We start from the raw sequence: 25,659 nt of genomic DNA, 5'->3' as shown, positions 1-25,659 counted from the left end.
AGAAGCCAGGCTAAAAAACTTCGTAGAAACATGTACGTGTCCGCACACACAACAAGAGGCCCTTGTCAAAAGCTTGTTGGAGAACAAAGGCTCTTCCCTCCCTTGGCAGTGGGAAGATAATACTCATACATCTATTAATATGCACTCCGACTGGCAGCACTATAATCTGCTGATACTTGTGTTATTTAGACCCTGTGCACCATCTACTTCTGCTCCACTGAGAATCCTGTCCTTTCATCAGTTGTGCTGGACTGTAATGAGGCTTTTGGAGGGGAGGCGGGGGGTAGATGGTGTCTCTGTACCTGGCAGAACATTTTAATAATGGTTTAATAAAACTTTTTTGCGATGCCAGCAAATACCACGCTCACAAATGCAGCACTGTGGAAAACGAAATTTCAGAAACTCATTAAAATTAGTGGATTAAAGGGAGTCGCTTTCTAGGGTAAATCATTCGGATTGATGGGAGCCAAAGGGTAGAGACTGGTAAAACCTCTGTGACTAGAGTATGGGTTTCTATTAGTAGCGTGCTAGACTCTTGTCTTAATAGTTTCAGATGAATGGCAATAATTATATGCCAGGCACTTTAGAAAACCTGTTAAGAGAGGAAAAAATGGATGTGCCTTTTCCATATGAAAGTGTATAAATGAGAGCAGCCTGGTCTGAATTATGGATGTAATTGGTGTTCTGTGATATAAAATTCCTGATATTAAGCAGCCTTGAATTGCCTAATCAAAGCAGAAATCTCTGTCTTGGCTAACGAAAGAGCTAAACAGAATGTTGTTAAAACTAACATTGTACATCATACATGGGGTTTGAAGGCAGTCCCCTTGGGTTCAGTTTTTCTAATTAATATCCTTTCACTGACTCAGATGAATGCCTGCTTTTATTAAAGTGGTGTGTATTAATTCTACCCAGAACTGTATTTTTAAAGGAGATGAATGTTGTGTGTTTGCCGCACCTCCCCCCCCATTCGTTCATGGTGGTGGGAGGGAAGAGCTCAATTTTATTATTAGCAAGGTTTTGCTCACAAGTACATTCAGATATGTTTCACTGGGCTCCTTTAATAAGTTCAGTGTCTCTGCATTGATTGACCTGGTTTACATTGGTACCTAATTCTATTAACCATTTCAGCACCTACACAAAATTTGGCTTCAGTGTTGTAGTTGCTACAATTCAAGAGTTGGTAAAGTGTCAGGCTGCTAAATAGAAATCTAACATCCAGGGCAAGCAAGAGTTAGAAAGTGTGTGTGGATTCCTTGGGGACTGAGAATAGACTAGGAAGCTGATAATGTATCGCTGATAACATATTGAGTCTCTCTCTCTTGGTAAATCAAGGATTTTCAGTTTTGCAGTGTTCTTGGAGAACTAGCTGTGCATGGGTACTTAACCCTGAGACTTCTAAATGGAATTTGTGCTGTTAGTTCAGTGCTGTTGTCCATGGTCTTGGTGTGTTATGTTCCCTGAGACTTTTCCCAACTAACTGATAAAACTGCAGCCTTCCTGGCACCAGGCCAAGGGAATGCAGCGAAGAAGTATTATCTGGACTGTACAAGAAGCCTGAAACTTTCGGTCTCTGATCTGTAATGTGCTTTGGCTTGTCTACAGCAAAAATGTGCAAAGCAACTGGCTGACACTCAATTGCTGGAAAACAATGTAGGAGGATCTCAACATTAAAACAGGTCTGTGGGATCTTCAGTCCTGACACTATGCGAGAGACACACATCCTGGCTTGATAATGCAGCAGTTTAATTCCAAAGGACAATGTCTGAAAGGGATGGTTAAGCTCTGTATGGTAAATGAGCACAGGTGTCTGACACTGGGAAAGAATGTATGCAATGTTGTTGTAGCTGTGTCAGTCCCAGGATATGAGAGAGACCAGGTGTGCTCAAACTCTGTTCACTATTTTTTTTTTAACATCATCTTAATAAAATTTTTAAATCTGTTCTTTTATTGGACCAACTTCTGTTGGTGAGAGAGACAAGCTACACAGAGCTCCCTTCAGGAAAGGAGTCGGTTAGCACCACCCTAGCAAGATAATTACTGAGCAGTTTTGATTCTCTTTTCAAACTTTCTCTCTCATGCCTCTGCAACAAGACACATTTCCCATTTTGTCAAGTCAGGGGGTTAATTCTCCATCCTTGCTGACAGGCACGTTCATAAGAATGGGACCAAGTGAGAATACGGATGGGAAGTGCTGATTCAGAGCTATCCTAAAAGATCAGCACACGTGGCATCTGGCTGGATAGTGCGTTGTTCTGCCTGCCATCTGCCAAACTGCCAGCTGCATTTTCTCGTAGTCTGAAATGGAGGTGTCTGGAGTTGTTGTAACCTAAGGGTATGACCACACTGCAGTGAGGAGGTGTGTAGACATACCTGGATCTAGCTCAAGTAACAATAGCAATGAAGCCACAACAGCATAGGTGGCTCCCTGCACCTTGGCTATATACTTAAGCACTCGTTGTACTGTTATTGTTAGTTCAAGTGGCTTTGACCTACCCGTGCTGCAGTCACGCCGCCTGATTGCAGTGTAGGCATACCCAAAGTAGCTCAGCATTCCTCGACTTGTCTGCCTGATCGAGTTTGACGATGCTGGACTAGCTATTTCCTAAACCATCTACGAGGACCCTTCTCCATTTGAATGCTTGGTGAGGTCTGACCTGACCGCTGCGCCTTTGGTGGAAGATGTTCATTGGACTGAGATCTTCCATAAGAGTGTTTTTCGGGGGGGCCATGCTCAACAAACAAAATTCAGTTCTGAGTTTGGATTTTGAACATTCTTAAACTTTTGATGGGTTCTGGTCTGTGAATGTTTTGGTTCAGGCTGATGTCTAAGTGTTTTGCCTTCCTACATTTCTCAGAGTTCGTCTATGGCTGAGAGTGGTCCTGATTTTTACAGTAACTGCAGCAGAAATGTGCACCGGCTGACTCAGATCAGCAGTACTATAAACCTATTCAGCAGCTGTCTTATCTTTTCCCCTGGCATCATCGGTATGTGTGCCTTATGGAGACTTCGGAGCCCATTGCTAAGCATCACCCAGATACAATCAGATAATGTGTCTTCAGACGAAGCGACTGAGCCCTAAGGCCTTCAAGGGGCTCTTTTTAATCCTTATGATTTACTGGTGGTTTTTTTGTTTTTTGTTTTTTTTCTTCCTCCTCTCCTCTTCATAACGGCTGCTCAACTTTAATTGAAACTTCAGTGTTGATGTGGTGGACTCTAGACTGAAGCACTGAGCTGCTTTAGGATTACTCTCGCTGTTCAGGAGATCTGCTGTCTGTTCCGGATGAATGGCTTTTTTTCATTATACCCCAAAGTTGTCTTATGCCATTGTATTGACTTTACTCTGCCTTATCTGCCCTGCTCATTAAACAGAGCTCGTTTTGCATATTTCATATGCCTGCATTGTACGAAGTATTTTCCCCTCCATCTGCCCATCATAGACTGTTCAGAATTAATTTTTAGGGAGGGATTACCTGGGGGAAGGGTGGACCATTTGTTCTGAATAATCTTTTTAAAGCTGTGCCATTGGTATTGCTCAGCCCAGCAGCTCTGGGAGATTCGATTAGTCCTTTTCATTAGGCACAAAACCTTATGCCTCACATCAGCTGTTCTTTTTTATGAGACACTTTATGGCAGCGGAGCTCTCCTTTATTCAGTTTGTGGGCATGAGGGTTCTTTTCACAGCTAGCTCCCATAAGCTGACATGCAAATTAACAGCCATGTTTACACGGGCCACTTTTGTGGGTGGGTCAGTGGGGTCAAGGGAAATAGTGGTACAGTACACACCTGCAGAATTTCTGCCTATGCTTTCTTTAGGCTTGCAGCTTGTTGCGGGTAGAAATCTGAGTACTTTAATGGACAGGTACCTAGCTGCAGTCACAAATCAGGTGCATAGGCCCTGCGTGGCTGGACTTCGCAGGTGCAATTTTTGCCATTGCATGTTTTGTCTACCAAAAAAAAAGTTACCCTTTAAAAATCAGATCTCATGCAGATTGCCCCTCCTACCCCCCAAAATCAATAGGAAAATCATTGAGACTCTTGCCTAGGGAGCTGGGTTTTGTTTGGTTCTGATCATGGTTGTTCCACTGACTCCATAGGCATCCCTGGGACTCTCTTCACCCGTCTGTAGAATCGCTGGCTGTAATGTATTTACTTAACATGTTCTTGTGAGGCTTAATGCCTGTAGAGGGCTTTTGAGACTGCTGAATGAAAGGCACGCTAGAGGTGCATCGTTAACTGTAATCCAAATGCCAAACCTCTTGTCCGTCTGTAATTCTCCACACTTCTCCTATCATGCTCCCCTCTAGTTTTAGGATACATTAACCCAAAAAGCTGGGGCTCCCTTTAATAGAGAGCAAGAGGACTGAAGGGAAGGAGAGGACCAAGAGTGACAGTTCTCCTTGAGACTTGTAACAGAAATGGGAGCTGATTTCAGAGGACATCAGAAAGCATTATCGCACAGGAGTTCTGTGTCATTAGCGCCAGGGAACGCTAATGTAGTGTGAGGCCTACGTGATGGCAGAGTGAAAATGGAATCCGATTTTTGTACTCAAAGCAGTTATAGGTGTAAAACAACTCTTAATAAACTGGTGATGCAGTTAAGATATAATGTGAAATTGCTAATCCAAATTGATGTGGGTTTTTTTGGTATTGTCAAAGCTGAATTCCAACAGGCTCTGATATAATGGCGTTTGCTGACATGGGACTATATTTGCACTTCATCCAGGTTTAAAACCCTGTGAAGAATCCTGTTGTTGATGGGTCGCAAAGGGGGAAAAGTGCTTGTCCCCTTTGAAACATCAGAGCAGTGGTTCTCAATCCGTGGCCCGTTTGTGGCCCAATCAGCACACAGCTGCTGCCCATGTGACATCCTCAGGGCTATACAGGTAGTATTGTATGCGGCCCACATACGTAAATAGGTTGAGAACCACTGCATCAGAGGATAATTAGGGACAATGTAATGGGGAGAATTGGGTCATTTTCTGTGGTGTGGTTTGGATTTTTTTTTTTTTAAATGGATAGTTTGCTCTAAGGGATATTTTCACACTCCTGTATCTCCATGTATTTCTAATCGATGAATAACTACCTTTTTAAGCAGTGTTTTCACAAAGTGTGCCCAGGGAGAAACATGCCAAATGAATGTACAACATCTCTGGAGATGGGGTGTGTGGCTCACCGTCTCAGCGAATTATGCGCTGAATCCTATAGCTATACAGCAGAAGCATGGCCTTGTGCTTAAGGCACTGGCCTGAGAGGCAGAGGATCTGGGGTCTATCCTCAGCTCTGCAGTCTACTTTGTGTGCCTTATTTCCCTTCAGTAAAACGGGGGAAATATTTGCTGTTCCATCTTTTGTCCGGCCTGTTCAGATTGTAAGCTGTCTGGACAGGGACGGTCTCTCGTATCATGTGTTTGTACAGCATCTAGCATGATGGGTGCAGGAACTCTGCTGCGACCTCTAGGCAGGCACTACTGTAATACGGTATGTATCTCAGTGGCCTCCAGTCACGGACACGCATGCAATCGGTGGTACTCTAAGGATCACCCAGTCCTCAATGATAAGCTTCTGTGCTGGGCCCCACTGGTGCCCTGACACTCACAAGACTGGTCTGGAGCAGCTCCCTTTCAGCTGTGATCGAAGGAAAGGTTTTGTGCCCAGTAGGCTGGTGCAATTGGTCATGAGGCTGGGTGCCTGAGGGCAGTGTATTTTGCTTTATTTCCCCTGTAAGACCCTTTTAAATTAACGTGCGTGTATGTATCTCTGCCCTAGGAATTCACAGGTGTGCTCCTGGGCCAGGGACTTCTCGATGGGATGCTGTTGTTTCTAGTGACCTTCCCAAGACACCACAAGTGGCCCCTTTCTCCTGGACCCCTGCATGTCCTCTCCCCAGTCCTCCATTACATATTGCCCTGCCTCATTGCCGTAGATGGGAGAACCCTCCTGATGTGGGGGACCTAGTGGACACTGCTGCCTCTGGGAAAGTGAGCTCTGGAAACCTGCATTAAAATGCAGATGTTTGGGAAGGTTAAAAGGGGTGGGGGTGGAGGGGTTGCAAGCCATTCATGATGCCAGTTTCAGCCTGGTGAACCAAATCTTCCTGAGCAGTGCATTGCTAGGTGAGACTGTGTTCAGGTTAAAAACGACGGTTTTGTAAAACACAAGGGTTTGTGTGTTTTGGTTTTAGTTTTGGTTTCTTTTTCAATTCCCTCCATTGTAATTATCTTTCTGGGAACCGGGGCACCTAAACGCCACCTTGCTGTTGCGTATCGCAGGAGGCTGATACAGACGATAACCAGGGCACACTGGGCTTCGATGAGTTCTGCGCCTTCTACAAGATGATGTCAACGCGGCGCGATCTGTACCTGCTCATGCTCACCTACAGCAACCACAAGGACTATCTAGATGCAGATGACCTGAAGCGCTTCCTTGAGATTGAGCAAAAGGTAGGTGGGCGCCGGGGAGAGAATTGCAGCTTGGATGCAGAACCCTGGTTTCTCTCCCTTAGAAAGCTACAATGTTCCAACCTTCCATTTAAAAGTGACCTTTTAATTTTCGCTCGTGGCTTCTTCCCAAAATGGATTGAAATCCTATCAAACCTTATCACATAAAATGTCAACAAGGTTACCTGCAAAGGTCTTGGAGCATTTCCAAACCTGTGCACAGAAACTTAAAGCCTATTGCCACTCAATATTATTTATCCCAGCTGAGTTCTTGGTTTTGATGTCTTAAAATGGGAAGAGGACTCTGATAAGCTAGTGCTGCCTCTTTTTCTCTTTACATACAGCACCCTTGACAGGTTTGAATAATCGGCCTACTCATTTAGGGAACATTGGAGAAATTAATACTCTCCATAAACTGGGAGGGCAAAGATGGGCTAACCATCTAATTTAGCATGGAAGATGGATTGTGTTTTACTCCTGTGGATCTCACCTGGTATGTTGATTTCTTAATGATCATAATTTGCACGCCCCAACTAATCTCAAAATTGGATGTCATTGTACATAGCATACTCTGTATGCACTGGACAGCTTGTGGGTTGAGTGCTAAGTGGAGCTTTCTATTTTTTAATTTAATTTTTTTAAAGCAGTAATAACTGAGTGCTTTAAATTGTGCACAGCAGAGCGTGGGCATGACTCTTGGTGGCAGAGGGAATAATCCAAGCAAGATTTAATGCTTGCCATATGTTTGGTTCAAGGCCTCTTCCTAATACTGTTTTATGTTAATTTAGTGCTTGTAAAAGAGAAGGACAAATAGAACTGGCCGGAAGCAGGCAGGAGATGGGCAGGTACTCTACAAACATGCCATTCATATGTCTGAAAATGCAACACACGGTACCCCTTCTGTTGCACTTATTAGTCTCCCAAAGCCAGAGCTTTTTGATCAGGCAAAACTCCATATGGCCTAGAAAAATGCATCACTGTCCACTTCAGACCACTGAATTCACCTTTCCCATTTTCAGTGACTATTTGAATGAAGATTTAGTTTCACGCTGAGGACTGTAATATTGTTGAACGAGCAATTGTCACTGTAGGAATGTGTTTTGCAGTATCACACCTACCAGCTGCTTTGATGGGCACTGCCTCACGAGCTTGGTTCAGAATGGCTTTTACTCTTCTAGACATTTATTACTGAAAAAATAAATGGCTAGCTTTATAACTAAGCATTACTGTGAGGTTTCTGACCAGCCCCCTGGGTTCTCAATCTGCCATTTTTTAATTCTGTGGGTGGGATGAATTTTTAATTTGTTTAAAGTAGAGAGCATTTCTGAGATGCAATTGGAAAGTTGAGTAGCTACCTAAGTCTGGCCACTCCAATCCCGGGGCGTGTGGGGCACTCAGACAATTGGATGACTTAGACAAAAGCCACTGAAATTTTAATATGACTGCTGATACCACTTCAGGACTGGTGTGGATGTTTCCTGGAATCTCCTTATTCCCTCCCTAGCTCCCTAATGCAGATCATTCTGCTATAGCTTCCCTCCTTCCCCTTACTTTTCCTTTAAAAAAATTCTGTAGACATCTGGCTAGATGGAGACATTTGACTCTCTCCAGTATGAGAGACGGGGGTGGGGTGGGGGGATGTGGTAATATCTTTTATTGGGCCAACATCTGTTGGTGAGAGAGACAAGCTTTCAAGCTCCACAGAGCTCTTCTTCAGGTCTGGGAAAGATGCCCTGAGTATCACAGCTAAATACAAGATGGAACAGATTGTTTAGCGTAAGTAGTTAATACATGTTTCAAGGGACCATTCAACTGTTAACACCTCTCCAGTTAACACCTTCCCAGTATGAGGCAACCTGATCCAGTGGTGACCTGAGACAACCTGATCCTCTGTCTTTCTTGCTGCATGGCCTTGGGGGTAGAGTAATGAAGTGATTTGCCCACTGGAGGGTGGCCATGTTTCCCAGGGTTATTGAGAGGATTCACTGCTGGCTTGGACAGCGCTTTGGAGAGGAAAGTACTAACTATTTGGTCCTTCTCTTGCCACTCTAAGTGGGTATTACAAACCACACACTGTTCTATCAGTTCATCTGATTTGAAAGAGATGAAGAGTTTATGGTCCAACAGAACAGGAGGTTCTCTATTAGAAGAGTTTTATTCTTGGCCAGTACCTAATGGCAGGCATTACACCTAACGCTGTTCATAAAATCAGACATTTCATAGGTCTTCAGAGACGTTAACTCCTAGGTTTATAAGCTTTACTAGTCAAATATTGAATTTTACCTAGATGCCCTTGCCATAGTTATCGATGGGCTGTCAGTTAAATAGCAGCAAACTAATCTCCATGCACCCTGTTGCAGTAGCTGCTATGTACAGTGGAATTAATGATTTGCTCCTTGTAGGCGAGGGCTAAACAGGAAGGTTTGCATTCTTTATGCATATTAGTCACTTTAATCTGCAGCAGTGATTGATGGATATAAGATGCTGGCTCCCTTTCCTGACAGCTCCTGTAGGCTTTTGTGAAAAGGAAACAAATAGAGGTGTACCGTGCTTTTATTTTCTCATGGCTAAAGCTAAGTAGCTTCCTCTCTGCACACATACATACATATGTGAATACAAATGCACTGATCTATTCCATCTTCTGCATCAAATCTCAACTATACTTACCTTGGTGGGAACAGCCAATTGCCAGCTAAGTGATCGTCTTGGTTATTGGTGGCTTCAGTGGGTTGATCATTTTAAAGCCCTGCATGATGGAAAGGTAATATCGCCTCTCTCTCAGCAGCCACAGGCACTGAACAAAGGGTACCACCTAGTAGGACATCTATGCCAGCAAACACTGGTATGTGCCAATGACTGCTGCAAATAGCTGGCAGACCTTGCCAGAAGTGCCAGTTAACCAGATTTTGTGACCCATTCATCTGTTGCTTAGTGGAATGTGCTTTACTGTACCTGTACCTTACCACTTGTTCCTCTTATCAGGTTCTGAGTGGTTTCTAATGCATAGCTGTCTAAAACCTTCGGACTGCAAGGTTGTTGGCTGGTCTGTTCTGGGAAAGTTAAAGCCTATTGCAATGAAGAGGCTGGTGGTTATTTTAAGTCGGCTGGTAATGGAGGAGAGATTTAGTAAGCTAGAGTGCCACTAGCAGTGGGGACAGGGAAACCAGCCCACTACAAATGCGACCGAAGGAACATGTAATAAAAGACCATATTGCAATGCTTAAATGGAAGGGGAGAGGGAAGGCGGATGCCAGAAGCTGAAGGAAACATGCTCTTGGGTCAGTCTGGCCCCAAAGGAAGACGAGCCATGAAACTAAGGTAAAATCCAACTAGAGAGCCCTGCAGTTCAGAGTATTTCTTTTCAGAAAAGAGAGAGGGATTCCAGTGAAATCTTTTAAATATTTAATTAAGACTGAGAATTGAGTGAAGATGTTTTGACATCCTCAGTAGAAAGGGAGCATTTCTACTGCCCATTAGTCCCACCCCACCCCACCAGATCTAAAACCCCTTCTCTCCTGTGCTTCTGCTCTAGAGGATCCTCTGTCAGGACAAGGCTGGGGCATTTCTGGTCTTGTGAGGCAGCAAAATAATAGCTCAGCCAGGACTTTTTTTTTCTCGCCAGAATTGTAGAAGTAGATGGGGTGGGAAAGAAAAAATACAGCATGAGAACGCCTAGGCTCGGTTGTCTTTGTCCATGTGCTTCTGCTTCTCATGCTCTAATAGAGTCTCATGAGTCACCTGCAAATTAAATAAATGAAGACCCATCCCTTTGTGCCTGGTGTCTCTTTAAACGAGTTAGGCTGTGTTTCTCTTTCACTGGGCCTATTGATCCTCCTCATGCTGAGAGAAGAAAATTAACTTCAGCCACAGGACTCAATCAGTTCAGCTAATCACTGGCACGGAGAGCAAAAAGCTCTCCGGCTTTCCTCCCGCGGACGCTGCTGCCCTCTGTAATGCAATATGTATAGAGCGAGGGTAGGTTTGAGCCTTGTCAAAAACAGAACAAAAGCATGCAGCAGCCCTGCTGAGCTAGGAGCAGGAAAAGGCCTTGCTGTGGGATTGGGACTAGAAATCTTATGAAAACCAGCTTTCTTATGAGATCCTGCCTTGCTGGTCATGGCCAAAATGTAAATACTGCAAGAACTGTGTTTTGATAGGGAGACTTCTGGGCTTTTGTGTCTCAGCCCAGCCCAGCCCAGCCAGGACATCCAGTGGAGGGAGAGTGCTTTTTTCATGCTCCTGAATCTGTTGTGTTTTGAACCTCCCCATGAGAAGGCTCCAGTCCAGTGTGAAAAGTGCTGACCCTTTGGGCATGGGTCCACGTTGGCCAACCTGCACCCTAATTAGTCCTGTTGTCGGCAGACTCACTAGAGAGGGCAAAGACGGAATGGTCCGTGCACTCTGAAGTCCCCGTGCAAGTAGTTCCTCCTGGGCAGGATACAGTTCTGTTTGTGCACTTCCAGAGAAGCTTGCACTGCTGCTGTCATGCTATAGCGCTTCTATGGCTCGATGGAACACGCCCAGCTCCCGACGTCTTCCATGAGATGTTAACGCCTCGTCCCTGTTGGTTATGCTTTACTTTGGTTTTACGTGTGTAGTTTTGAAAGATTCTGCTTGGCTTTTTCATCTGAGCCGCTCTTTGGGACAGGCACCATATGGTCGTGTGTGTGCACGCAGCACCTCGCACAGTGACGCCTTGATCCTGATTTGTAGCACTACTGACAACAGGTGTAGTAAATAATTGGTCACCCAGCTCTGTTTACATAATGCAGGGCTGTATAATTCCTTTTTTTAACATAAACGGAGCTAACCATAAATGGCCTGACTTTCAATTGCCAATGTCTCAGAACATGCAGAATTTTCTCTGTGCACACATCTTGAAGACCAGAATGAAATCCTACCATTGATCAAAGTAACAGACGCCCTAGAAACGCTTCCAATAATCTCCCGACCTTCTGATACGTGGCCAATTATTATAATTCATCCTTCTCTCCACTGGCTCCTGGAGTTCTGTTTTGTTGCATGCCTCTAAAGTGAAAACCTTTTGGACAATACAAATTAATCCTGCAGCCGAAAGACCCTATTGGGCCATAGCAAAACATGTGCTGTTTGGTTGCCCTGTGGGCTTAAAAACACTAAACAAAATTGACCTACAAAGCAGAAATCGGGCTCTGTGTTTTATTGTGTGTGATCAGGCAGCTGCCAGTGGGACTAACTTTTCACTAAGCTGCCTGATTCTTATCTGACCTGACACTGAGTGGCAGGAGTGGGAATTTTAGTGAACAGTGTAAAAATCCTAGTGCTCGTGTGGAAAATACAGCCAGTTCTCAAACTATCTACAGAGAAGAGAACTAGGGGAGCAGTGGCTGATTATTTAGTTAATGAGATGTTCTCCACTTCATGTTTTGTTTCCTTTCTAGATGACTAATGTGACCAAGGAGTACTGCCTGGAAATTATCAATCAGTTTGAACCGTGTTTGGAGAACAAGAAGCAGGGGGCTCTGGGAATAGACGGTAAGTTGTTTTTTGCTGCTGCTCTGGAAAATGCCCAATGGAGGCTAAATGCTAGTTCGAATTTGACACTGGTATGAGTACTGTATGGTGTCACCTTGCATAAGGGGTGCTTTTCTGTTAATGTTATTGATGTGGGCTGGGATTTTCAAAGGAGCCTAAGGGAGTTAGACACCCAGAGGGATGAGGCTCCTGTCACTGCAAGTCAATGGGGGTTGGATGCCTGTCTGTCATATATGCCTTTTGAAAGTCTCTCCACAGGTCCTTTTGAAATGCAATGAGATTTGGCACTTAACTCCCCTAGGCATCTGTGACAATCCCAGACAAAGTGTTAACCCCCCCCTCCAACGAACAACAAATGTTAGAGTGTTAATAAAACCAATGTTCTGAGCATGTGTCGAAATTTACAATGGGAGTGGTAAATAATGTCGCCCCAAGAAGCGCACTCTCAGCATGCCCGGTGCTGATGGGCTCTCACTGAACAAGACTTCAATGGTGACAAGATGGTACATGTTGCTTTAGGGCTGATTCTGAATCCCTGGCTCAGTATAGTGGCCCCTTTATCCACGGTGGTCCCATCAACTCCAAAAGCAAACAAGGAGCGCTAGTCAGGCCCTGGAAATGTTTGGTAATAGATTGTACGGGAAGGGTCTTGAGTCATGTTTTAAAAAGCAACAACATAGTATCTGCTTCTGTGGCTGTGTTGAACTAATGCAGAACGGCCAAGTATAAATTGGTACAGTCTGTTCTACCTGAATGAATGGGGTAGTTTCCAATACCTGGAGTCACTTCTTTGTCTTTGATGAAGGATGGTCCCTATATAATGGATTCAGGTCTCTCCTGCTCTGGGGACTGAAATCTCTGTTGCCCTGTCCCTTGTGTTCTCTTCTACACTAGAGCAAAGTGAGCACAGCAGGTAAAACACTCCATTCGGGATGTGTTGTGCTTTACACCCACTTCACCTGAGTGTGAGAACGGAGAATCGGGTCCATCAGCTTGGCTTCCTTGCGATTGGACATTAGCCTGATCTTATCTGAGACTTAGAGATGTTAGACAAGAAGGGACCATTGTGATCATCTAATCCAACCTCCTGCATACCAGAGTAATTCCTGCACTGAACCCAGGTTGTCCGGGTGAGGGAGAGCATCTGACTTTCCTCTCGTTATGTTTTAACACAACTTCTCTTCCTTCTTACCATCAAACTCAAAAGTGGTGTGAGCAGTAACTCCCATGCAATCTGCTGCTGTGCTCAAAAAACAGATTGCACAGATATTAACTACATTGTATTGCCTGTTAAGTTCTATAAGCGTTGCTTATGAAGAAGTCAAGCCTGTGAGCAACAGTACTTACACAGAACAGGCAAAGCATAGACTGTGGGGTCACCTTGACAAGAAGCACACAGCTACATTACTCACGGCTGGTTGTGCTGCTGTGAGAGATTTTGGAGCACAGTTGTTACTCTACCATGAAATTGAAGTCTAACACAGGAACCAGTAGCTTGGTCCTCATTTAAGAAGTTATTGCAGAGAGACTCCATATGATTTCTTTGTCTTTCTTTTTATAAATACAGTTTCTTATGGGTAGAAAAGATGCTCTTGTGCTTAAGGCACAAAATAGGGAGTCAGACTTGGGTTCTACTCTTAGCTCTGTGCCAGATGCCCTACGTAACCTTGGGTTTAGATCAGTTTGTGTCGGTTTTCCCCCCTGCAAATGGGAGGAGTAATGACTCTGACTTCTGTTCTTCCCAGGAGGCTGTAAAGCTTCACTTCGCTAATCTTTTATAAAGCACTTTGAGATCCTGGCGCTACAGAAGCTCAGAGCATTGCCCTTTATTATTGTGATTTGAAAATATAAAACAAGTACTTTGGATAGTTGAAGGCGTTTATTTCTCTGCAACTTTTTATTGATAATTGGTTGCAGTTATAAGATCCTACCTGGTAATGACTGAGCATTTGGTCTGTCAAAAACTGCTGAGAGAGTGAGTAAGTCTGGTAAATGTCTTGTCTAGGCTGCATATCTAGGATACACACCTGACCCTGTTTTGAAATGTGTAGAAGACTGACAAGTCGAGTGTACCCAGGACTCTTGTTTGCAGGCATAGCAACTATTGCAATTCTTTCTGCTGATCTACACATCTCATTTACCCATATCTTATCCCATGAGGTGATTTTGAGAGACTGCATGCCTAATCAAATAGTTAATATATTTGGGGAGTGGGGATTAAGAACACACCTTACAGATTACTAGATTTTGCTGAGGATGGGCAGTAGCCAGGCCTGAGACTAATGTGTGAGCTCCAGGAGTTATTTTTCATTAGGCTGAAGAAAGGATGGAGGGGGACAAAGCCCCTCTCTTTTGCTCAGACAGAGTCTGAGGGGGGCTGTGTAGGGCTGTTGTTTCCCAAGCATTCTCCCTCTTACCCCACTACCTTTTTTAAATTGGCATCTTCTTCAGGGAAAAGTTCATTCTTTAGGGCTGTCCACTCTGACATGTCTAGCCAGCCCCGTGTCCTCTAAACGTTTTTTTCCCCATAGAATGTTGTATAATCTTATAACCTCCTTAGACTTCAGAATGCTGCTGCTTCATTTATGTAATCTAGTACAGAGTTGTTCTTATCGTGGCTTTGTGCTATCTAGACGTTAGGTCTCTCTTGCCCTCTAGAAAGGCTAGCTGGAATAGGGCTGGACTGTAACTGTGCTGAAGACAGAAGTCCTCTGTTTGCCCCCAGAACCAGTGTGGCTACACGCCATGCAGTGCAAGTTCCCTGCCAATGACTTGGAGGGCCCATTTGCTCCTGGCGATCTGTTGAGATTGCCAAGTAGGGATCTAATTTATGTCCTCCCTAGTGGTGGCTTCTTGTCATGTGGCACCTGACCAGTAGGAACTGGACTGAGATGATGATTTTAGTAGGATCACTGTTTGCTGTTGAGCAAAATAAAGCACCTTGTGGGACAGGAGGCTTTCCTGAGAATGGAGTCAAGCTCTTGAGGTCTTTGTTTCACACTGCTGACAGCATCCCGAGGCATTCATTTTTCTTCATTCTAGAGCTGACGGACACAGTTAGTGTTAGCTAATTATGGCAATTTCAGCCTTAAACTTCAGCAAGTGCATGAAACAAGCAATAGGGCAGTTCACAGGGTGCCCAATTAGTGATACACAGAACCGCTCCTTCGGCAGTCAAATCTATCTTCCAGAATGAGAGAGTGATTAATTTGCTGAGAGCAGCTGGTACTATTTTTGCTAGTGTGCAATACATCCTATTGATTTTTCATCCTAGCTGATGTTATTTGGGTAGCCTCCTGCTTTTACTCAAGCTCTGGTAATGGTTTGCTGGGGGAGGAATTCTGATTCAATTCTCTTGCATGCTGGCCTAAAGCTGCCGTGTCTTAGCGTATGTCTACACTACCCAGATGGGCGGGCAGCGATCAATCCAGCGGGGGTCGATTTATCGCGATAAATCGTCCCCCGAGCGCTCTCCCGTTGACTCCTGTACTCCACCACCGCGAGAGGTAGCAGTAGCAGTGTGACTAGCCTATGTAGTTCGTTGGTATTTTTGCAGTTCCAGCAAAGAGATTTTTTCTTTAAAAACAACAAGTGGCATGAATGCAAACCGAGCATATAATGATTTAATAAATGAAGATCAGGCGTCAGTTTATCTGCACAGATCCACAACTGAGCAATTAAATATAATAATAATTAGTGAACAATTGTTTTTCTTTCAACATGTACTAACCCAGTTACTCTTATGGAAAAGTCCCTGTTGTGTTTAATAGGAATTAAACCAATTGGGTTCCACAGAGATTACTTTAACATATAGAATGTTAATAGATAATGAGAACCTTTTCTGTAGGTGGTATGTGAATTCTCCGTTGCAGGAACAGAATTCTCTGTTACATTCAATAGCAGTGGTCCCCAAACTGTGGGGTATGCACCCCTGGGCGGGGGGCGCTGAAGAATGTTTGTTTGGGGGGGATGCATCGGGCCCTGGGCCAGCCCCCACGGGGGGGAAGTGGGGGGAGCACCACCCAGCTCTGCCCTCAGCCGCAGCTCCTCTCTGCCCCCAGTCCCGCTCCGCCTCTAGCCCCAGTTCCTCCCCATCCCCAGTTCTCCCCCCAGCTCCACCTTCAGCTCAAACTCCTCTGAGCCAACTGTGCAGGACCAGAAGGGGACATGGACTGATTCTATTACTGGTAAGGGAGGGGAGTGACAGGAAAGGTTTGGGTACCACTGGTCTATGGGATGATTGGAAAGCCTATAAAAGTGTTACTCTTTTCCATTACATCCCATAGAACTCTTCCATAAGAGTAGCATGACTTAGCTTAGTTTTTGAACCTTCATGGTACGTCCTATAGAGTTGTATGGAAAGGGAGGACACAGTTGAATGCAACTGACCGTCTCTGATAGGAGTGTTACTACATTTTTGCAAGTCTTGCAGACTTTGTTTTGAAGGTGAAACTTTTGGCATCTAAGATGGCATATGAAGGGATTTCCCTCGCAGGAAAAAATAAAATCCCCATGGAGACAAACATCTGAAAAATTGCGCTTTGTCCTTAGTGGAAATTCAGTTTTTCCCATTTGTTGCCTTCGTTTTTACCAGTAAGGAGGTGTCTGAGCTAAAATGACAGTGTTGCACTCTTAAATTTTTTTTTTTTTTTTACACAAGTGTTTGCTTCTGGTCTGGCTCGTTTCTAGGGAGGCCGGACTGGCTGGCTTTGCATGCCATTGGAAAGGGGGAAACGTGAGGTGCCCTGTTGGGGTTGATGTCCATTTGCAGAGTTGTGTAGGACCCCCTGATGCAGCACAGCACTTAGTGTGTGCTCATGGGATCACTTGACTGCTTCGAGTGAAGCCTGTGTTGAAGAGCCGTGCTTTGGTTCAGAGCCTACCCTAGCAGGGACTGCATTAGGGCTAGGTTGAGGCTTTCCAGAGCTGTCTCAGGGTGGATTATTCAGCACTTAACTACCAAAGTTCTGGTTGTAGCCTGTGTTTAACAGCTCAGTTTAATAAGCATGTTTAATTAACACTCAGAGTCAGAATTTGAAGCCAGCGAGAACCATCATAAAGGAAATGTTTTTGCAGCAATTTATCCCCAAGTTAATTTCCCCTGCAGCTTGAAGGCCAGTATTAGGAGGCTGATTCAGATGATTGTTTCTTTGTGTTTTAATTTCCTGGGTAGTCCTCTAACTCCGTGACAGACTGATGTATTGTTTCACTAGAATCATAGAATATCAGGGTTGGAAGAGACCTCAGGAGGTCATCTAGTGCAACCCCCTGCTCAAAGCAGGACCGACCCCAACAAGGGAGTGTGTTAATTCATTTAGGAGGTAGCAGCATCTTTATATAGTCCCCACTTTGCTTATGGACTAATGAGAGAGATGTCAGGGGAATGATTCATGACAAAGCAGAGATCCCAGGGAATAAAGTCCTCATTGTTGTGGAGAGCTGTTAAGACCCAGTTGCAAATGGGGAACATGCCGCGTTTCAGTGGAGGTGAACGAAAGGGATTTGTGGAACACTTGGGATGGAAGTTATGGTTTTTAATAATCCTCTCTCCTGCACGCATTGGGATGTGAGGCAACAGTTCAACTATGGGAGAAAATCCGTGTCCCAAAGCTACTTCTCCGGTCCCTTCTTCCCCCCAGTTCTGAAAAGGGACATACTAAAAGATGCCCTGGATCATTGTGCCGTGTCCTTCAAGGTGACGAGTCTGCATGATCAACCAAGATTCCATCGCTTTGGGAAACTAATTCTTCAGGTAGCGTCTCTGTGCCTGGTTCTGCTAACGAGCGGCATGGTGCCCAATCCACGGTATTTCAGCGTCCTGCAAGCTTGACAAAGATACAGACAGTAATGTGGTGCTGGCCTCTCTTTTGTCAGCGTGCACATGAGGAAACGTGGTGGCCCGTTAAAGTTAGGGATTAAAGTGTCTGTCTGCAGGAGCCAGGCATGCTGCCCTCCTACTGAAGGGCAGACCAAGAACCAATGCACAGCCATGCCAGATGGGTTGGGGGCTGAGGCTTTCTCGGGAAGACTCTCATGGGAGTTGGAAGAAAGAGAGGAATCCTTTCACGTTGTCCCTGGCTGTGGCTGGGCATCGGAGCCTGTCTGCATGGATGACAGTAACCCCTGCAGCTGTTCCTCTCCCTGTGCATGTAGGAGAATGCCCAGTGCATCTATGTAATCATGGCTCAATTAGCCAGAAACCTTCATACTCCAGACACTGGTGTAGGGGACACCTGTGGAACAGCACTCTGCAGGATTCCAGCAGCCCCTGAGAGAGGGGTCCTCAAATCCTGCCTCTCTTTGTGGAGTGAACCCACACTGGATTTGCTAAGTTAGGGGGGCAAGGTTTGGTCCAGACAATCTCATATGACCCTTACTCCTGACATGCAACACTGCTCTCTCAATATCTGATTCCTGACTGGGCGGGCCTCTGAATGTGCCAAGTAGTAGTGTGGCTTTGTCATGTCCCCAAGGGACTGGGACGAGACTACCGTCCCCCAAACTCATCTCACTGATACACAAAGGTCTCCAGAGGCTTCCATCTGCTCAACCCTTGGCCAGCATCTGTTTAATAAAATGAACCTGAATCATCAAATCTAGGCAGTAAACAAACTCTAAACAATACATCCTCAAAACTAATTATCAGACTCTAGCCATGTGCCAGTTTTGAGTTCTGCCTATGCTGGGGTCTGGTTTTTATTTTGTTTTTTAAACCGCAGACCTTCGAGGTGAACATAAAGACGCGTTTAAGGACTGGTTGCTCCAAAGGTTACAAAATTGACAAATCTTTCACAGTCCAAGTACAGACACAAAGTCGAACAGCAGCACTGTTGGGAAGATTAGGATATAGCTAGACCAGGGGTGGGCAACCTATGTCGAGCTGATTTTCAGTGGCACTCACACTGCCCGGGTCCTGGCCACCGGTCCGGGGGGCTCTACATTTTAATTTAATTTTAAATGAAGCTTCTTAAACATTTTTAAAACCTTATTTACTTTACATACAACAATAGTTTAGTTATATATTATAGACTTAGAGAGAGAGAGACCTTCTAAAAACGTTAAAATGTATTACTGGCACGCGAAACCTTAAATCGGAGTGAATAAATGAAGACTCGGCACAGCACTTCTGAAAGGTTGCCGACCCCTGAGCTAGACCAAGCAGCATCAGAGAGCTGAAAAGATACAGAAGCCGCAACTGAAAAGTAAAAGGAATATTAGGACAGGCTGATGGAAGGCTTATGAACTTGTATATTGTGTCTGGACCTGTATTTAAGACCAATTATCAACTGTTTGTAGCTTTATGGTGAGTTTGCCAGAGAGAAAGCATCCACTGCCCTGGCTGGAATGTTAGAATTTGTGACTGTGCCAGATAAGTTTCAGATTCTTAATATAGCAATATACTTAGGAGTTCTGTAACTCGGACTTGTCTTGCAGCCTTTCACTTCCAAATCTGACATTTGGGTCAGCTTTTCTAGTCTAATTAAATCTCCATAGAGCTGGCTGCTACTGTATTGAAGATCATGAGTCAGTTGTGGCATATACTGTCCATAGAGGACATTAATTGTCGGAAGTCAGTCGTGGAGATAACCCAGTTGTTCGGTAGGAATTAGGATTAGTCTCCCAAATGGAACCTGGACACACTCTGTCATGAATGATGAGCGAAACTGTGGGCCAAAGTACACAAGCCTTAATGAACCTGGTCTGAATCAATACTGTGACATAAAACCAGATTACTTTCACACGGCTTCCAGTTCAGTTGCCCAGCTAACTTTGTGTCACATAGGCCACCTATCCTATCGCTGCTGTTATGATGTATTGCTTATATTTTTCTAGCACCGAGATGCTAGGGCCCTATGGTGCTAGGTGCTGTGCAAACATGTAACAAAAAGACTGTATTTGCCCAGGAGAATTTACATTCTAAGTCTAATAGTAACACTGAGCTGAATCAGGTTAGTAACACCTAACCTGGACTGGCTACCTTTTGGAGAAAAGATCTCCATCCTGATTCTAATCCCCTTGGCCAGAGTTATCCCAATTAATTCATAACATTTTTTGGAAGAGATATTTAAGCTCCTGCTTCAGGGTTTAAGCCAATCTCTAATTATTAGAGACCAGGATGAGACCTAATGTACGGGACATTTTACCCCACATATGGTACTGCAGGGGTTCTTTGCACCTTCTTCTGAAACATCTGGTACTGGCCACACCTGGAGCAGGATATTGAACTAGATGGACCTTGGGTGTGGTCTAATTTGGCAATTTCTAGGTATGTGAAAGACGGCAAGAGCAACGACGTGTTACCCTTCTGGGAGCGCAGAGGGATATTCTGAGCTGTTGTTCGAATCCCACTGAGGGGAGTAAAACAACATTCGTAGGTATGGCCAGGCTGGATCAAATGGATCCGAGGATCAGGGGTCTATCTCGTGTAGTATCCTGACTCCAACTGTGACCCACACCACATGCTCCAAAGAAGGTGCAAGAAACCCTGTATTGGTACTTATGGGATCACCTGCCCCTGAAGAAGGTTTCCCATTAACCCCCAATAGGATTCATGCCCTGAAGTAGAGAGGTTTATATTCCTTCCAAAATGTATCTTAAAATCATTGCTCTTGAAACTCTGAATGTTCTTCTTATCAGTATAAATGTTCATTCCTTTATTGCATCCTGCTAAGCTCTTGGCCTCAACATGGAGCATTTAAAAAGCCTGTTCAGTAGGGTTATAGGAGAAGGAAGGCCTAGCAACTCTACCTAACAATCTGTCTGCAGTGTAGTTCCTTTCCTCTGGGGTTAGCAGCTTCGCAGCACCATCTCTGGTGACCTCCGGGAATAACAGTGGACATTGGGAATAAACACAGAGGGAGCAGAAAAGCATGAATAACCTTTTCATTTCACATTATAAATGCAGATATGATTGCTCTCCAGGTGGATTCATTTGTCTCATTGTTTACACAGACCCATATGCTCAGTAATTCCCATCAGAGAGCTGTCGCTTTGCAAAGGAAAGTAGGGGTTTCTGAAAGGCATCATGTAGGAAAAGAACCAGAGCATCTTGGTGTGGCTTCTATAGTTCCCATCATCTCAGGTACCAACATAACCAGGAGTTCTCCTAAACTGGGGCCGTTTTTTCCCCAGGTCAGGGGATTGGAACCACTTGGTGTTGCCATTTGGGGGTCATTGGCCTGATGGCTGTAGAAATGTTGTCTGCATGGAGCCGAAGCTGATAGGCTGCCAAAATGGTCAGCGGCCGAGGTTTAGCCTGCAAATTCGATAGGACTTTGACAGCTGTATGACCGTGGCTTCTCTCTGATTGCTGAATTTTGAACCATGAAATTAGGTGATCTTGGCCTCCCAGTTTCTCTGCTTGCTTTTTCTTGAGTCTCAATGAGCCCGTTAGACATGGAAAGAGTCCAAACCCTCCATCCTGTAAAAGGAAAACTCACCACTGCTGTCATGAGAATTTGGTGTTCAGACTGTTTCACAGCAGATGGGGTGCAGAGGTGTTTGTGTCAGACTAGTGTGTGCTGGGAAAGAGGAAGAATGTAGATAAGGGAGAATTTATACCGAGCAATCTCTGATTCACATTCTGCTCTCAAACAGAACAACAAACGCTGATGCTGGCCTATCGGTTTTTCCTACAGGCTTCACCAATTACACACGGAGCCCGTCGGGGGACATCTTCAATCCAGAACACTACCAGGTGAACCAGGACATGACCCAGCCTTTGAGCCACTACTTCATCACCTCTTCCCATAACACCTACCTCATGGGGGATCAGCTGATGTCTCAGTCTAGGGTGGACATGTATGCCTGGGTGCTGCAGTCTGGCTGCCGCTGCGTGGAAGGTAAAGACAGAAGGGAATAACGGTGAGGTAATCAGGAGGCTCCATAGTTTGTGTGTCTTGTCTTTTAGGCTAAGAATCATGAGAACAAAGTAGATGGGTTGGGGGAAAGGTTTAGCACAATGGGCATTTCCTGTATAAGCAATGGCAAAACAGGGCTTCTATGACAGCAGTATTTATGGCCTCCTCGCTGGTACACTTTCCATGACACAGCGATAGGAAGAGGCTTGAGGTCAGTGTTGTTTATACTCCTAAAAAATTATGAATCCATCTTTTAAGGGAGAAGGCTCTTTTCCCAAAGCTAATCTAGGCTGGTTCTCCATTCGCTGCGTAGGGCTTGTGATGTATGGTTGAGCCGTTCTGATTCCATCTCGTACAGGGCATTGGTGCACATACATGCTAGCCAGGGATTTGCAGCCATGTTGCTAAGTGGGAGGGAGTCCCAGGTATGGAAAAGGGCGTCACGCTATGAAAATGTTGTGACAACCCTTGCACTCCGCAGTGGGTCTGTTATTTGTTGTTGGGGAATCAGTCGTGGAGTCTATTAGCTTAGTATCCTCTAGGTAGCAGTACCCATGTTGTCCCTGTCTCCAAGGTCTTGACCACTATATAGAGGGTCAGTCTCCAGGAAGTAAATATGGCAGCCTGCTCAGGTCGAGGTCTGTGGATGTGGTAACACATTCTCGGGAATGAAGCATTACATGGAAGTATGCCTGTAGGTGTGTGTAAGGCTAGGGAGAATTCACAGGAGGGACAGAGGTGCTTAGATCTTGGCATTACTGCTACCCTGACGAGCTCTGCTGAGAATCTGCTCTCTATTCTAGTGCTGAATCCGAATGGGATTTTTATGCTTTAATATCTTTCCCCAGGAACATATTCCTCCACACTCACAAAAGAACATCTTTTTTGCTTGGGGCTTTCTCAGCTGAAGGGATCTGGGTCATCTGTTCAGAACAGAATTTCATGGCAAGCAAGTGCCTGCAGAGGAAACCGCTCAGCGACCTATAGGGAGAGACACGCATGAGGCAGGGGGGAGGCAAGCCTGCACTCAGCTGCGAGACGGTGGGGGCAGGTGCTGTGGCTGGGTTGCAGGTTCTCAGCACCTTTCGCAGAGGCATGGCCCCAAGTCACTCCTGGCAGGATGACACTACTGTAATGGGTGGTTATGTTGTTCGGCAAGATGCGCCCATTACCAGGAAAATCTCTGGCTCTCTTTTTAATGGGCTTGAGTCTGTCTGTCTGAATGATCTGTTATAACGGGGTGGCCAAACTTGCTGAGCCGCATACGACAATCTTCAGAGGTTCAAGAGCTGGGGTGCACCTTCTGGGGCTCAGGGTTTCAGCCCCGCTCCTGCAGAAACCCTGAGCCCCGGGAGCAGTGCTGCGTAGGGCTGAAGCCCTGAGACCCCCCCTCCTCACTGGGCAGAAGGCCCTATCCCACCACCCTGCTGCAAGGCAGAGATCCCAGGCCTCCCCCACCGCCCCCCCATCTGGTAAGTGGAGAACAGGGAGAGTGTGGGGGGCTCCGCGAACCGCACTTGAACTGTAAAAGAGTCGCATGCAGCTTGCGAGCCATGGTTTGGCCACCCCCGGGTTATAATCTATGATCCTAAGATCTAAAGATAAATGAGACCTTTGTTTCCCCTCTGCAGTTGACTGCTGGGACGGGCCAGACGGCGAGCCAATTGTCCACCATGGATACACCCTCACCTCCAAGATACTCTTCAAAGACGTGATTGAAACCATCAACAAATATGCCTTCATCAAGAATGAGTACGTACCCAGCCTGCTGCTAGCTCCCGTGGTATCCCCTGGCTGCGTGGTCCTGGATCCCGGTTTAGGTAGCACCCTTCTGCAGAAGCGCCAATGTGTGCAGTGCCATGTTTCCTGCCCAGTACGTTGTTCATGGTGTTCAGCTTATAGGCAGTGGATGTTTTCAGCCGTGTCCCATATACCACCAACCACAGATCTCTGTCTTTTCACTGGAGGGCATGATGTGCCTCAGTGGAGAGAGCATTAGGGGAGGAGGTTCCTGCTGATACTAGCCCTTACTCGGTACTTTTTAGAGCAGGCCCGTGGGTGCTGATTCCATTTGGCAGCAGTTTTTGGAGGTTTCAAAACTTGTTTTCCTTCCGTGCTGGAAGGGAAGCCAGACCTTTCTAACGTGTCTGCAAAATGGAATAGTGTCAAAATGTCCATTTTCTGATCAGAGCCCAAGCATTTTGATTCGGGAAGGCAGTTTTGTGTGCTGGTGTCTCTCTGTCATGTGGGGGTTAGGCCTGGGATGTGAGAAACCTGGTTTAAGTCCTTGCTCTACCTGATTCTGAGTAGAGTTTTGCATCCTGCATCTATCTGATTCAGAGTGAGCAGGGAGAGTTGAACTGGGGTCTCCAACTTCCCAGGCCAGTGCCCAAACCACTAGGCTAAGGGTAAGCCGGATCGGCGGGTAGCGATCGATCTATCGGGGATCGATTTATCGCGTCTAGTGTAGACGCGATAAAATCGATCCCCGATCGCTCTGCCGTCGACTCTGGAACTCCACCATGGCGAGAGGTGGAAGTGGAGTCGACGGGGGAGCGGCAGCGGTCGACTTGCTGCCGTCCTCACGGCCAGGTAGATCGACCTAAGATACGCTGACTTCAGCTACGCTATTCCCGTAGCTGAAGTTGCGTATCTTAGGTCGACACCCACACCCACCCCCGCTTCCAGTGTAGACCTAGACTAAAGTATGAGAGACTCTCTTTGGTTTTCTTCCCTCCCTCCCAAAAACCTTCCAGTCAGAACAGACCACTCTCCAAAACATTTTGGCTTTGTCTAAATGAAGTTTTGTCAAACATGTGCTGGCCAGATCTACTAGGGATTTTAAGGGTCTGATAGTCTGATCCAGAGCTCACTGAGGTCAATTGGAAATCTCCCATTGACTTCATTGAGCATTGGTTCAGGTCCCTAAGTGTGCCCTGAAGCCAGTCAGCCATCCTTAATAGAGCCAAGCTGTTCCTGACATCTCAGCCAAAGCAACCTTACTATACATGCTGGTGACTTGAAAAATCCCAGCTGTTTGCAAGAGGGTTTTGGGACACAAAAGAACAGAAGGCAAGAAAGTTACCTTCCAAAATGCCTTTAAAATGCTGGTAACTCCTAGTGCCATTCAGGAAAGACGCCTCTTTGGGGGGTAACTGACATTGTTACCATTAATTATTCATTTATTTATTTCTTAGTAAGGACCAACAGTTGGCTTACCAGAGAAAAGCAAAGGCATTGGGACTTATGGGTCTTTTCCTCCCCAGTGCAAATCTCCTAGGACAGTACAGACTGGTGCAAAATCAAACTAAGAAGCAAGCTTTTGGCAAAAGCTCTGAGCTCAAATTAGCTACCAGTTTGGGGGTTTGTCCTGTGTGTTTTTTGTCCAAGTCAAAATGTAATTTCTCCTTCTAATGCAGGGCTTTGAGGGGCTAGGTGACAGAGCAGACACTTGTATCCCACCGTCTGCGTTAGAAATCACACTTTAAAAAAATAATCCCTTTGCGTGTTGGATTCTGCACTTGTCCCAGAATCGTGTCACCTGTAAGCTAAACAGGAATCCATCTGGCTTTGGTTTATATATAGTGCCGATCACCTTGGTTTCAAAATTCTATGAATCCTCCTTGACGAGTTCTAAGGAGTGCGATGTGATTTCCCAGCCTTCAGCCAGAAGGACCCAAAAATAGATGCTGAAAATGAAAAATAATGCTGGAAATTGATTGGCTTCCAAGGTGTGCCCTTTACGGGATGCTGTCTAGGTTTAGACCTTGATAATGAACTTGTTTTGGCAGTAGTTCCGTGTGTGTGTGTGTGTGTGTGTGTGTGTGTGTGTGTGTGTGTGTGTG

General features: G+C 45.4%; 1 protein-coding gene across 1 annotated transcript in view; it reads left to right on the top strand.

Annotated features, from left to right (window-relative positions):
- The window catches only part of PLCH2 (phospholipase C eta 2), a 110,135-nt gene that overhangs the window by 24,594 nt on the left and 59,882 nt on the right, over positions 1–25,659 (top strand). Inside the window, 4 exon segments of the mRNA XM_026660024.2 lie at positions 6,273–6,443; positions 11,861–11,954; positions 21,593–21,796; positions 23,446–23,566. Of these exon segments, the coding sequence (XP_026515809.1) occupies positions 6,273–6,443; positions 11,861–11,954; positions 21,593–21,796; positions 23,446–23,566 (590 nt within the window).

This window comes from Terrapene carolina, unplaced genomic scaffold (genome assembly GCF_002925995.2).
Source record: "Terrapene carolina triunguis isolate 2854851 unplaced genomic scaffold, T_m_triunguis-2.0 Scaffold714, whole genome shotgun sequence".
Lineage (NCBI taxonomy): Eukaryota > Metazoa > Chordata > Testudines > Emydidae > Terrapene > Terrapene triunguis.
The sequence above is the reverse complement of the archived record's forward strand: the minus strand, read 5'-3'. Positions and strand labels throughout refer to the sequence as shown.